Below are 15,062 nucleotides of genomic sequence, written 5' to 3' on the forward strand. Positions count from 1 at the left end.
ACGCGCACGATAGGCTGGTTAGTGAACGGCTGATAACGAGCCCTTGCCTTCTTTGCACCGCACAGGGTTGTAGAGACGGAGCGTATGAGGACGAGCGCATGCGTTCGTGGAACGACTGGCCGATGCCGCAAGCATTTAATCACTCTGTTACACCACGTGGTCCGCAATTTCTATAGATATCGCGACAAGCATGGCAGCGGCGCAATTTCAACCAGCGCCTCCTGAGGCCCCTTTGATTTTCTTTTCTGAACTGGCACGTGCATGCGCAGGTCTCTTACGATGGCCAGCACCCCACGCTGTCGCCGTCGCCCAAGCGCAAATCGCGCGGACTGAGTACGGTCACGTTCGGCGACGCGCAGTCGTACCGCCTCACGTCGGCCGAGCCGTCGACGAGCGAGATTCTGGGCCAGGGATCGCACCAGCTGCGCATCTTGGCCTGCGCCCAGCTGTCGCTCGGGGCGCTCGCCTTCCACTACCAGTCGATGCGGCTGCTGGCGCCCGTCGACGCGGTGGACCACTGGTGCAGGCAGCCGCCCGAGTTCGCCAACCAGAGCGCGCAGGCCTGGAAGAACGCCTCCGTTCCCGTGGATCTCGATGGCCGCTACAGCAGATGCACCGTCTACAGGTTTCCCTACTCGCACGGCACGGGTGCGTAGTATACACACAGGCGTGTTCAGAGTTGACGAGTTTGCTTACAGTTCGTTATCGCAAAGTGGTTGACGGTTTACGGTCCAGGAGTTTCGCCATCCCGGGAAACTACACGCATTCTGTCTTTGTTTAGTACTGCATTGACAGCATTCGGTGACAGATCAGGAATGCAGTGATCAGGAACCCCTCAAACGAAACGTGTGTACCACATGCGCCAGTGATCTATCTAAATTTCGGTTGCTCGCGCTGCTTACGTATGGCTCATTTGGTGCGCGATTCCGACGTTGGGCGGGTGGGGAGGCGAGGCTGATCACATAAAATCCCGCATAACAATCGCAGTCGTTAGATAGCTTTCGTTTACGGGACGCAAGCGGCTTGCATACGCAAGAAGCAGGGGCGACGGTTCTGCGCATGCGCAGACGCAGACGTAGGGTCTGCGCATTCGGAGTACCTTCGGCCCTAGTTCTTGTGTAGGCAAGCCGCTTGCGTCCCCTAAACTAAAGCTCTCTATTGCTTCTCCCGTTGGCCGATACTGCGATATAACTTCACGCAAGTTCGCTCTCTCTCTGGACGACGCAGCAGCAGCGGCCACATCGGGCTCCGCGTCCTCCTCGGCGTTGTGGCCCGGGGTCGTCGCCCAGCCTCGGGGCGAGCTCCCGTGCAGTGACTGGGACTACGACCTGCCTCCGGACGTCCTCACGGCCCTGAACGAGTGGGACCTGGTGTGCTCCAACGCGTGGCTGGTGCTCGCGGCGCGCCTCTACACCTACCTCGGGGGCGTCGTCTGCGCGCCCTGCCTCGGCAAGATGGCGGACAGAACGGGTCGCAGGCCGGTCCTGCTCGCGTGCGCCGTGCTCGCGGTGGCCGCCGCGGCGTTGACCGTGCACGCGCACTCGTTCCTGCAGCTCGTCCTGCTGCGCATGGTGGTGGCGGGCTCGCTGAACGGCTTCTCGCTCGTTTCCATCGTTCTTCTGTTCGAGGTCACCTACGAAGCCAGCAGGTGGGTGATTGCGCATTTTTTTTTTCACCACGAATAGTCACGATGTTCCAAACGCGGCGGCCATGACGTCAGCGGTCCTTTTTGTGACTGCCGGCAGTACAGCGAAAGCACGATAGCCTTCCAGTGGGGTGCATTATGAACGCCACTTATCTATAGACTTTTTTTAATGGGTGCTGTAGCGCCGTCTAATTGCGTAAAGCTCCCTTTAATAATAGGCGTCTGCCTGTTTTAGCTGCGATGGGAGAGTGCTTTCTGTTGCATCCCATGTTATGGGCGTCTTGCGCTGGAGTTTGAGGTATAGTAGCGGCGCCTGGTGGCGGCGCGGGAAACGACATCTGGGTCGTACCAGCGTGGGTCGTATTCAACCCTGGCTGTGGCGAAGCACGTTTCTAGGCCGAGTTTTGGGTCAATTTGCACTTTTTTCTGCCCTGTTGCGAGTGCGAAAGGGCTCGTCACTTCTCACAGACCACGCCGACCACGATGCGAGCTCGCCGCAGCCTATAGTTTAACGAAAACGGACTCTCCGTGTGCCGTGGGACGTAATGCTAGGAGCAGAAGGAATCGGTGACGCCGATCTGGAGAGACCTAGCCCAGCCTCGAATAGGCGTCACCGTCATTACTTCTACGCCGTGGGCTGCCATGAACAATTAAGAAGGCCTGAATCTCAACATCAGATTCTGCCGTTTTCCTTCAAGGCCTCACGAAGTGGAGCGTCAGGCGCGCTGCATAGCTGCAGTTCGTCGCGCTGAGTAAGCGAAACTTCGCGCCATGCTGACTGCTTCGCCTGTCTTGAAGCTTGCTGGATTATCTGCGTTCTAATGTTCGGTCTTTTACACCTACAGTCCCGACAGCCGACCGACATAGCAGCAGGCATGGCTGGTAATTCACGATTCCAGACCCGGCCACAGCGACAATTAACAGTTCGACCGATGCGAAGTGGTGAAGTGACCAGGTGTGTGCAAATGAGCACAAATGGTCGGGCTCATTCGATGACAATTCACTACTCCACTACGAGCAGCACAGGTGAAGAGAGTTAAATGAGCTCATCCTTGATCTCAAGCCAGCACGTTGAGGCAGCGCAGAAAAATGGCAGTATTGATTGCAGCACATCGATGTTCGAGCGCTGTCATTAAAACCTACATCAAGCGAGTAGCGCACGAGCTCGCGCTGCAGCGCGATTCGCACGTATGTGCGAGCTCATATGCATCGCATCAGTTATTACCAGTTACTAAAAGGGACAGATGGCCGCTACTACAACGCAGGCATAACTACTTGTTTAGCGGCATGCAGTCAACAAAGATTGCAGGAGGCCCGCCGTTTCGCGGCATGTCGAAAGACCGCTGCCGTCGCGGCGCGTACGATCGTGCGCTCGAGCAGTTCGTACATCGCGGCGCGTACCGTCTTGTGCTCGAGCAGTTCCGTACACGTGATGTCTGCTTATCGCTGCTGTGGATTCATTTATAGCAAGCATTTCTTCGCGTTTGTGCGCCTGAATCTAGCAGCTAGCGTGCAAACCTTACCTGAAGTTCCACTTCGTACGCGACTCGCTTCACTTGCGATTGACACGGTGCTAAAACTTCGCCGCCTAATTCTTGAACGGCGTACACGTATTCGGCACTGCATAATTTCTTGCCTTTACGCAGCGTGCCACCCCTGAAAAAATCTTCGGCGCCCGATATTCGCTGCAAGCCGTGAAACAACACAACCGAAAGTGGCGGGTCCATATTGTAAACGTGCTTTCCGAAGCAGACGACCGAGCTTGGTACGACCCATTTTAGCACAGAGGGCGCTTTTTAGCACCTTTTTCGCAGTGCCCCCTGGGCAACGCAAGAGCCCCATACGCTCGGCGGCACTCGACGCTGTGGCTGTTTTCGGACTCGCCTGGTCTGCTTGATACAACGTGGCGTCTTCTATGTTAGAAACGGCTTCATGAGACGTGCTGACGTCATCTAACGCGGTGTGGCCGGAGCTTCCGCTGCCGCTAAGGCGGACGGAGCAGATGAGCGTGGTGTCGTTGATAAGGTGTCGCGCCTCTAGCCAGGGTGTACAAAAGGTGAAACATTCATTAGACAAAGAAGAAATTCTTATTGTAAAAAGAACAGAACTGTCACCTTCTTCGTTTCTTTCTCCGATTTGCCTACTAGAAAGGATTACGCCTTGCCTGAAGAATGTTTCATCGACCTCACCAGCAGCCACCCTTTTGCTTCTGGATATTACCCGGTTCCGTTTAGGCTCGTCTCCGAAGCAACGGTTTAAACCTGTCCGAACCAGTTCATGAGGGTTCATACCGGTTTCGGATAAATATAATCGAACGAAAGGTAGCTTATTTCTGCCGCTACGTGACGCAGACTGATGAGCTCCTGTGTATTTAATATTACGCACCAAAGCGAATACACTGTGACTGCAGACGCGCAGGCGTGCAGTGTTATCTTTCTTTTTTTCGAAGGCCACAGTGCCCAATGTGTTGGAAGCACTAATAATCCTATTGTTGTGCCTGCGAGCTGCCGTATTCCATTGTGCATATCGCCCGTTGAGGTTCTGAGGAGTCATTGAAGGAATAATATAGTAAGATTAACGATAACGTTGAAACGGTACAATAGCAATCAATACCGCTCGTGCGACGGCAAAAGTGCAATCAGCAAGCACTTGCCTTCGTCGATCGAGAACTGTTGGAGCATAAAAAAAGGATGAGTTTTTGGATTTCGTGTCTACTATACGAACGGCGATATCATCTCAGGCACCGAGTCGTGCGTAGACGATATCATTCGCAACACAGATTTTTTTTCCATCTCATGCAAACTCCTACCGCGAAGTTGTGGAGGCGTTTTCATCCTGGTTGACAGTAGATTAAAAAGCTTGTCAATATCGTGGACAATTCCTTGAGTGCAAAGCTGTGTGGCGTAAAATTGAACTGTCTGGTGCACACCATGTTGCTTTGGGTGATTTTTTTATCGTTCTCCGAACAGTGACAATGCGCTCCCGCTTTAAGCTTTGTCTGAAGCATTGGCTATACTTCAGGTGCTGAGCACGTTCTGTTGAGAGGCGACTTGAACCTATCGGATATTGACAGTAGAAAAGTTACGCCACCGTCTTATGTTAGCTGTCTGACCCGTGTATATTTGACAGTTGAGGAACTTATTAACGAGCTTGCATTGCATCAGTTTGTCAATTGTCAACTCCCCCACAAGGCACAGTGGGTCATGTGCTAACGTAATAGACCTTTTCTTTTGTAACCACCCCACTTTATTTTATAAAGTAAGTTACAACGATAATCGTGATTAGTGACGATGAGATAGTTGTCGGTAGAATCGTTTGCGAGACTATGATCTTCACTAAAATGCAGCCGTGAAGGATGTGTCCTTATCCTGTACATGCTGTACACTGACAGGATATTTCCAACTACTCATCCTTTTTTTTTTCTTAATATGAATGTCCTAGGCATCTGAACCATAGAAAAAGTACTGGGAAATCCCATATAGCGCCCTGAATAATGTGGTATAATACATTTTCTACAGCTATTCACGGTTTTATTTTGCAGGAGGTTTCCGCGTTGTGACGTCAGGAGGGAGGACGTGGTCACGTGAGAGCTGGACATTGCGATTCTTCGACACTCGCCCAGGCTCACTTGGTGGCCTCCCATGCTGCTGCTTGTTATGAGGCCGATGCAGGAACATACAGGCGGTCGAGCGAGCCGGAGCTAGTGTCAGAATCTCGCAGTGTCTCGCTTGAGCGTTCTCCGCGTCTTGACGTCACCACACGACAGTGGTGATACCGAAACTGGTGAAGAATAGAGAGCAGATGGGTATAACCGATATTTCAGTTGACATTAGAAGAAAAAGAAAATGGAGCTGGGTAGGTGACTTAAAAGGTAGGACGGTGTGCCGGTTGTCTATTAGTGTTATAGAAGGGGGTGCTAAGGGAAGGTCAGCGCAATCGAGGACACCCAAAAATTAGTTGGTGTGATGAAAAGACGAAATCTGCAGGCATAACTTGGAATTAGCTAGCAAAAGATAGGGGTAATTGGAGATTGCTGGGAGTGCCCCTCATACCGCGGTGGACATAGACAGCCTGCTGATGTTGATGATTATGTGAAAGCGCAGCCTTCAAGCCACTGTCCACTAAGAGTCCCAGACCGATCCAATTGGAGAGGCATGGCCTTTGCCTCCCTCCCCGCCTTCTAAGATTAGCACTTCACCTCTCCATGATCCCGCTCCCAGACCTGTACAAATAGCTCTTCTGGAACGATGTTGTGTCCCCTGGAACAGTTGTCTGTTCAGAAGAGAGCTCCCCTTAAAGCTACACTTGATTCGCTCCTTCCAGAAGTCGCATTGCCGTTTCGAAACTAAATGGCTCGAGCATGTCGCGACAAGCTGCAAGAACGCCTTCCGATGGGGCCTCACGGGTACACTGGAACGAGTGAAGAAACCGATAAAGCTGCCGCGGTATAACGCAGGACTGACTACCTCTGCGGGGTGATGGCGGCGAGCATTATCTGCGGCTGGGCTCCTTGCCTTCTCAGCGCCGCCGAGCATGTGTTCGACCGACGAACGCTGGCGTTCGCCTTCCTCGTGCCGGTCTCCCTGCTAATGACCAGCTTCCAGGCCGTCCGGGAGTCCTCGCGGTGGCTTCTCGTCACCGGCGGCGTCGCCGACTTCATCGACAGGCACAATGCCACGTCCCCTCATGGAGGAGGGCGTCGCTGCGACGTCGAACTGGACCGTGCCGCTGTACGGCAGCTGCGTGATGCCAGGGCTTCAGCGATAGCCGAAGAACGTCGCACCACGGAGGCGTCTCCGCAACCTGGCAGCGCTGCCAGCACGATCGTCCTGCCCGGATTTGTGGCGAGGACCGCGTCGCTGTCGGCGCTCTTCTTAAGCCTGATCGTCATCATGAGCGAGACGTCGGAATGCGGCGAACCGGAACGGGATCTGTCCTCGCCAGCTCCGTCCTCCTTGCGGGCGGCGGTCCTGGTGATCCCGCGCGCCGTCAGCGTCCTGCAGGCGGCTCGATTTCTGCGACGCTGCGAGCGCAAGAGGGCGCTGATGCTGGGTCTCCCGCTGAGCTGCGCCGCCATCGCGCTACTAGCCCTCGTCGAGCTGGCCCTCCCGAGCCGCGACTCGTACGTCTACGTCGTCGTCGGCGAGCTGGTGTTGGCCTCCGCGTTCGTCAACCTCGCTGTCGCCTGCGTCTTCTGCCTCGAGCTGTACGCGACGGCCGATCGCGCCGCAGGCTTCGCCACCGTCTGCTCGTCGGGCGTTCTGGGCGGCGTCGCGCTGATGAGCCTCTTCGAGGGCCAGGACCCGGCGGTGCGGAAGATGCTCGGCCTGTCTCTGGCCATCGTGGCCTTGCTGCTGGTCGAGCAGCTGCCCGAGACCAAGGACGCCCGAGTTCCCGACGCGTTGTTCGACGCCATCTCGCAGCTCAAGCGCTACAGCATGTCGAGCTCGTCGAAGACCTTCGCGGAGCCGCGTTCATCGACCGACTCTGGCTACTTGCCCGAGAGGAAATTATTCGCGGCTTGCTACTGAAATTCCCGGAGTGTAAAATGTCTCGCACCGTCGTTTCAATGTCACGTTCTGATTGTTGAAATTTTAAACGTACGTAAAGAATTCTCGTCTGTTGTACGTGTCGTCGCGGTATTCAATATGTTTCTTTTTTGCTTTTACGTATTGTTTGCCTCAGCTCTGTATCTCTGTTCAGCGCTCAAGCACGAGTGGGTGGCAGACTTCATCCGTATTGACACGTAATAGCGCTACAGCAAAGGCTGCTTGCTGTGACTAGTCTGTGCGCCGAAGGGTGTGCGAACTAAAACCTTTTAGTTGTGGAGTTCTCGACGCTTGCCTAGAACCGCAGAGACATTTTTTCAGGGCACCACTAACTTCTAAAGCGGAGCGCTGGTTTATGATGTCTTTAGCATTAGTTGTGGCCTCTGTGCTTTGATACCTCGGTCAAGAACCCCCTTTACGATGAACACAACCGGTTTCGCTGCATGCATTAGGCCTTGCGCAAGTGGTTGGTTTGCAAGCTGGTTTCGTGTCATACGCGCTTCTTATTGTCGGATTTAGTATTTCTAACTCTATGTGTGTGCCTGTTATGCCAGCGTAAGATGCATATTAGACCGTTGATGTTGATGCTTAGTTGAGGACGTACAAGCGCGCGCTTTCCGTTGCGTCCACAACGTAACTCAGTAATCCAATTGAAACGTAATGAATAATAAACTTGAATTCCCGTATTCCATAACAAAAAAGGAGATATTATTATGTAATCTAGATTTTCCGTAGATCATACACTGCTATTGCAGACCTATTTGTGCCATCGTTCTGGCAGGAGTAAAGAAAGAACGCATGCCATTGAGTCTACGAAAGCAGGGTCAACCGAATAGCCACAGTTGATAGTTTAATCCTTTCCCCAATACTAAAGTGCGTGCTCTGTCTCATCTTAAACAAAAATGAAATATTGCATAAACAAGACATGCACACGCACGCACACACGCGCACGCGCACACGCGCACGCACACACACGCACACAAGCACATACACGCACGCATTTGTGTGTGCTTGCCAGATCGCTTTTCTGAATAGGGACTGCTTTTTGTGCTTAACGTTATTCGTGTCACTGCTTTATTGTAGTTAGGTCGGGCAGACTTATTAGCTTTTGAACAAATTTATTCATTTCAATTGTGCAGCTTTCGGAACAAGGGCAGTAGTAGCCTAACCATAGCATGCGCTGTGGTAATTCGTGGGGCAAAACAATGTCAACAGTGAAAGAACGAAGGGAACACGCAGAGTATGGCCACAAAGTGCAGCGTATGGGGTGCCGAGTCCGAGCAAAGTAGGCCTCATCTCAGAGTCGGCCTTGTCTTAGAGTCGGCCTAACCACAAAGCGAACCGTGTGATGCCCATGTCCTCCTCTTCCAACGTTGGCAACAGCCTGAGCCCCCTCTGCAGCTCTGGTGACTGTGCGGTCACTTCAAGTGCTCATATTTCCTACGAACTTGTTGCCTTGTATTTGGGTCCCGCTCCAATTTTGGCACGGATAACCCATTTCCCCCACAAGAAATGATGTTCGCTGTGATTGGCTGCCCTGCGTTCTCTTAGTTTCTGAGTGTGTGCGAATTATTTCTCAATACGAAAAGTCTTGAGAAGTTTAATAAACCTAATTGAAACATCGGGTAATCGATGAAACAAAGGAAAAAAGAAACGTGGTGCCATCGCGCCAACCACTTGATTCACGACATTATGGTGACACCTCAGCAGCGTTGCGTTGAATTGGTTTTCCAAGTTCAGAAAAAGTTGTTGAACGAACGGTTAGGACAATGCGTGGGAAGAATAACATCAAGAATTTATAGCTCTCTTATTCTGTATTGTACTGAAACTACTATTCAATAGTGTCCGTTTCAATAGGACTAATTCACATCCGTGGATTCTCCACGGGCGCTGTAAGTTTATCTGATCGAGGCGGAGCAGCGCCTAGGAAGTGTTCACATTTTTCTCAACAGCTAGCAGGAGTGCCGTTATATATCTTGCGCTACAGAGTCCTGTATATATACTCCTCTCGAATTCATCCTACATTTCGAGGCCTAATGATATTTTCGGTTGCCGGTTCTAGACCCTTCTCGCCGCGAGCAGCGTTGTCTATGGCCAGCGGAAAAGACGCATGCTTCTTTTTATATTGCTCTACTCCCTCATCAAGCTCTCTCGTGCCCTCCGAGCCGTGTCGTCGGAAACAGCCGTCGAGTGTGAGAGCGTTTTTTTGCGCCACGCCTTCGCAACACAGCGTCGCTGCTGTTGGCGACCGTATAAACAGTCACCTGGGTCACTGCACGCTGACGTCTCAAGAACGCTTGTCCCACCGCAGTTTTAGCGCGACAGCGTTAATAAGGAGCGCGTGTCGCCGAAAATCCGGCGTCCCGTGTCGGCGTCCAGCGTCGGTGTCCGGTGTAGGACGTCGTTACGGCCAAAACTGCGGAGCTCCATTTCCAGCCGTGGTGCCTAGCACCTCCCAAGAATATGTTACGGGTATGTTGGGAGTTTAGAAAGACCGTATTCACAATATGCACACACGCAGAGTCAGTGTAGTTAACAATGGCTGACCTGCGACAACACGCAGCAGCCAGCGTCTCGCGGTCTTCTTCCTTACTCTTCTTTTATCCTTCCGTAACAATAATTTTCGAACCACCCGTACCCAGGCCCTCCATGTGAGGCAAGGAACGACTGACTTACAACTGACTTACAAACAACCTACACTCATGATAGCTCTCGGATTGTAATTTGACTATTCGAGAAAACGTAAGTCTGTTAGGCGAAAACTCGAACAAAGCCTTGTTTCAGCGTTTCTACCATTCACAGACCAGCCGCGGCATCCGCCGTCTGCACGAGTGTCTTGAGGGCCACGGGGCGGCGCGCTCAGTTCCTTGCAATAACTCCAGCTCGCGCTCGCCTCCATCGCATCGCGGCCCACGCAAGAGGCGACGTTTGTACCAGAAAGCCCGCCTTCGTTCATAGCGTTCGCAGCTCGCGTTTCCCGGTAAACATTACGGCTACATACGCTCCAGTTGCCAGGAGGCGTGAGGAGCAGTCAGGGACCTTGCAATGCTATCGCGTTCCACTCTTAAAAGCGAAGCTTAAGCGTCCTCCAATATTTTTCTAGCAACGCCGGACGAATGCGTTGGCTATATTTTGGCTATGTTTTGTCGGCAACCTAACTCATGATAGCCGACTCACTCATGCCAACCCGTGAGTCTGAGTTGTCCAGCGGAGCAGAATTTCGATTAGCTTGAGTCGAAGTGAGGGGAGGGGGGAGATCTAAGCAAAATACCTATTCGTTAGGGAGTGTTAGGGTTCTGTTTTTTGCCAGCCTGTACCAGTAATACGGGAGACGGAGGACAAACCGCAATGCGTGGGACCTCTTTCCCGAACGGACCTTGAACGAAGTTGAAGTGCATTGAACCAGATCCGACAAGCGAACCTTTTTCTGTTCGACATAATACCATCGTAAACTTCACGAACGTCACGTTATGCTTAGTACACCCCGTTGCCTTTAGCTGTTGCTTGAAAGATGATGCGAAGATGCTTAAGCTCTTACTGGAAAATTTCTTCAAAGCCTAGATACAGGTACGCGAATTACTGTGCGGCTTACAGGACATAGCATAGTCAAGATTGAGCGATGAGGAGTAATGAAGGTTTCTGTGCTCAATCTTCGCCTATACATGCATGGATGTAACTAACATATTCTTGTTCTTGTTGCCTAATGAAATGGCGCAACCCACTCTGGACGATGGGCCATGAAAGGGTGGTTCTAAGTATAGTCTGTGAATGCCATGAAGTCTCATCCCCCCCCCCCCCTTCTTGTCCAAGGCGCATGCGTCGTGTAATTGGCCCTCGTATTTTGTCAGTAAACACCTACAATCTCACCAAATCCAATCCAATCCAATCCAATCCAGTGGTTTGCACGTGCAGCACGAAAGGTCCGGTGGCAGCAAAGAGGATGAAGACGCTGACCGCGCATAGGATGGCCGACCCGACTGGTTCGCCTTCTGAGATGAGGGTTTTCATCATCCCCGCTCTCAGCGGTCACCTGAGGCTATTTCCGTGCCGCTTGCTCTTCAGCGTGCTCTCAGTGACAGCCGCCGTGACAATTGCCGTTGCCGTCGTCTCACTCGGAGTGTACGGCGTGAGCCGCAAGGGCTACCTGTTCAAATCAAGCTCGGCGCCTCCTTTCTGTTGCCCGGAAGACGTTCGGGAGGCGGTGCGTTTCCTCAACAGGAGTTGCGACCCCTGCCACGACTTCTACGCGCGGGTCTGCACCAACGGTCTGAGGTTCAGGCTCTGGAAGCAACTGGCCCGCGAGTCCGAGCTCGAGCAAATGGTCGTCACGGGCCGAGTGCCGTGGCGCCTGCGGGAGGCCAAGGGCACGACGTTCCTCACGGCCTACTACAAGACTTGCACCGAGGCCATGCGTGACAAGGAAGGCTTCGTCTCGAACCTAGCCCAAGTCCTGGCGAGGGAAACGCACCGGTTCCTCGCCAAGCCGGACTCCTGGAACGCCCTTGCCTACGCCGCCATGGTTTCGCTCAAGTACAAACTTCCGACCGCCGTCGAGGTGAACTACGAGCCGAGGGTTCCGCTCGCGGAGCTGACCATCGCCACGCTCTGTTCGCTCGAACTTTTGCATCCGGCGATCCTGACCTCATCCGTCAAAGCTGTAGCGGAGCTAGGCTTAGCTTCGGTAACGCCGGACGGAGTGAAGGCGCTGATCGGCAGCGTATGCGCTCGCTTCATTTCGGAGAACAATAATTCAAAATGGCGCGCCACTGGCGACGCCTTGAAACGAACGCGTTGGCACGTGGATGGCTTGCGATTCGCCCTGGCTTCCGTGGGCTGCACCATGGACGTCAACGCTCGTATCAGCGTGAAGGGCGTCGCAGGAGTGTTGGCAGTCCACGACGCTTACGCGGACGGCGACCATCGCGAAACGGACGGTGACAAGGCGGCCTACTTGCTCTTCCACAGCGTCGCGAGCGGGACGTACGAGTTCTACAAATCGTACGCCGGCCAGCCGGACCGCGTGCGGGAAATCTGCAAGGCCAGCGTGCAGGACGTCGGGGAAGTGTGGGACATGTTCGCGGCCGAATACCTGACGACTCCCGAGAAGGAAGACCGGCTGCGTGATATATTCGCAGCCGTCAGAGACACCGTGTACCGCGAGTGCCGCGCGAGCCGTACCTTCGACGCCGAAGACGATGACCGTCTCGGAGACTTCTTCGCCAAGCTGTCCCTCAGCACCACCGCGGAAGCGGGGCCAAGCACCGACGTGGCCCTGAAGCCCGCACCCGTCTTTGCCGAAAACCTGCTGAATGGTCGCGCCTACGACTTCCACGCCCGAAGAGACAGCCAGCAGGGCACTAAATTCCTTAAGTTTCCGAAAGCACGCTACATTTGGATTCCTGCTGTTATGCTTGACATGATTCGCACCGGCGCAGTGACGGGCTGGGAGATACCTAATATGGCGGCGCTCGGGTGGTTGGTAGCACAGGCTGTTTGGGAAGTGGTTCTTAGCGGTCATTTGTGGTTGCCGAAGACCGAGGCCGAGATTAAACGCCTGTGGTCATGCTTCAACCCCGAGGAGAACGCAATGAACGAGAGCGTATCGGTGCGCCTCGTTCTGGGCTTGTCGTCTGCGCTTAAGGCCTTCAGTCGTCCCGACTGGGACCAGGCGCGGCCGTCTGTGGGCCGGCTGAAAATGTCACATGGAGAGATTTTCTACATTTTGGCCTTCTTGTCTAGATGCCCACTGGATACGACTCCTCAAACTGTGCGCGAACTCAACGAGGCACTGATGTATGCGGGAGACTTTGCGTCGGTGTTCAGCTGCGCGGCCGATTCACCGATGGCAGAGAAGTCTCGGTGCTCCTTTTAGACCACGCCGGCACCCGATACACTATCATGCCCCACTGGAGCCTGAAGCTTAAGCGTACTGATAATTGATGCCGCTTTTACTCTTGTCTGGCCGAGTAAAATACTATAATGATCGGCGCGCTTCTGTAAATCTCTCTGCCACGTATTTCCGTATTAGATTATAGGCCTCGATTGTTCATACGGCCGATACACATCGAATGTCGCGAATGGTACCTCCATTTATTGAACTGCTAAACGAGCATGGACTGTCAAAGACCAAACAGACAGATTATATATATATATATATATATATATATATATATATACTGCAAACCAGCGAAGTTCCAGAACATTCTAGTTACAGTGAAAAGGGGATTCCTGAAGGTTTTAATTTATCTACTTGTATAGTGTGATCTTTATAAGTTTAATTGTCCGCCCGACCACCCGCTTACTTGCACGAGTCAATAAGTTAATTATTAACCTGATCGACGTTCAAGGTTTCTCTCTCCAGGCTACGCTTGCTCTTGCTGATGACCGATGTGACTTTCGTGGGGCCGCAATGGGTAGCCTAATCATTTACATTAAAGAAATAACGTGACTGGAAAGGTAATCGGTTGCCTTTTTTTTCTGTAACGTGTAGAAGTCTGTACCTGGGTCTATCGTTGAGACATCGGCCCCGTTTGACCGACCTACATGCCCGCGCACGTTAGCGGGATTTGGTACACAACTCTGGCTCCACGGACAAGAGACTGCTTCACGTGCCTTTTCCCGCGTACGACCTTTTCCCTTTTCGTTTTGTCGCTGACGAGGGCCCACAATTTGGGGAACTTGCAAGGTGCCATGAACATGAGGTCACCTCCATGTTTTTGCCGTAACCTTTTTTAAGTTGTATGACATGTGGCATGAACATACAGCATCACTACGTAGTTTGTTGGTTGCTTTTTTTTGCATGCTTGACCCGTTGAGACCGTGTTATGACTCTGGAAACAAGGAACAGCTCACAGCTACGAGAACACTGGAGGGGAAATCCGAGCTCGTCAGATGCATAAGATGATGTTCGAAGCTATGGCTAGCCTTCTGCATACAGGACTTTGGCAATTCGGAGTTTTGGCATGACTAGTCGGTTCCTCGTGTCACCAGCTTTGTATGGGAAGAGTCGTATGGTCAGCTGCTTTTCTTTACTGCGCCATATATACATATATATGGCGTATACCCGAGCACCCCCGTATATATGTATTGCCAGTTAATGTGATCGTCCTGATAAAAACAAACAAACAAAAGCAAAGCTAGGTTCAAGAATCGATGACAGGCGTTCTTTATATTGTAAGTTCAGTGGTAGTAGCAGAAAGTGAGTGGGAACATCTGCCAAGGTATTGTGAAGTTCCATTATTTACAATTAGTGTGCTGTCAAGAAGTCTGCCTGTAGTGGAGTTGTACACCTCATCCTCGTAGACGGCTGTGTTTCCACCTGTGTCGACCTTGTGGTCTTTCCTCAGCTGCCGCCGGTGTTGTGGGTTGCCTCTTACTAATGCTTATTGCGGACATGATAAAAACAAACAAGCAACAAAGAAAGTTAGGCTCAAGAATCGATGACGGCCTTTTTTTTGGAAGTGCTTGTAGAAAACAGTGAGTGGGAACATATTTTAAGACATTGTTAAATCATATTAGCTACAATTAGTGCGTAGTCAAGATGTCTGCCTGTTTTCCACTGCTCTCACCGTACCCAAGGGTTTCAAGGAGGCCAGTGGTGCCTAAATCGACCCCTGGCCAGACGTCTTCACATTCTAATAAAACATGCTCCATCGTTTCCCTGGCTTTCCAACTTCGCCGTCTCTCGGAGTGAAGCGAAAGTCGCAGTCTGTTTCACACGGCGCGATTGGTGCAAAAGAAACCCTTCTGCCGCGCACGTCATAGAACGATTTTCGCTTACAGCTTTCACATATGCGATTCCGGCAGCGCGATTTCCGTCGCAGCGATGCGCAAGGTTGCCTCCTGCTCGCGAAGTATCCATGCCTACA

General features: G+C 52.3%; 1 protein-coding gene across 1 annotated transcript in view; it reads left to right on the plus strand.

The window, feature by feature from the left end:
• LOC139061021 (uncharacterized) overlaps positions 1 to 15,062 on the plus strand; it is a 230,374-nt gene that overhangs the window by 193,177 nt on the left and 22,135 nt on the right. Inside the window, exon 10 of the mRNA XM_070540439.1 lies at positions 1,228 to 1,648. Coding sequence (XP_070396540.1) covers positions 1,228 to 1,648 — 421 coding nt within the window. The remainder of the gene's footprint in view (positions 1 to 1,227; positions 1,649 to 15,062) is intronic.

The sequence above is a fragment of the Dermacentor albipictus genome, chromosome 6 (genome assembly GCF_038994185.2).
Source record: "Dermacentor albipictus isolate Rhodes 1998 colony chromosome 6, USDA_Dalb.pri_finalv2, whole genome shotgun sequence".
NCBI lineage: Eukaryota > Metazoa > Arthropoda > Arachnida > Ixodida > Ixodidae > Dermacentor > Dermacentor albipictus.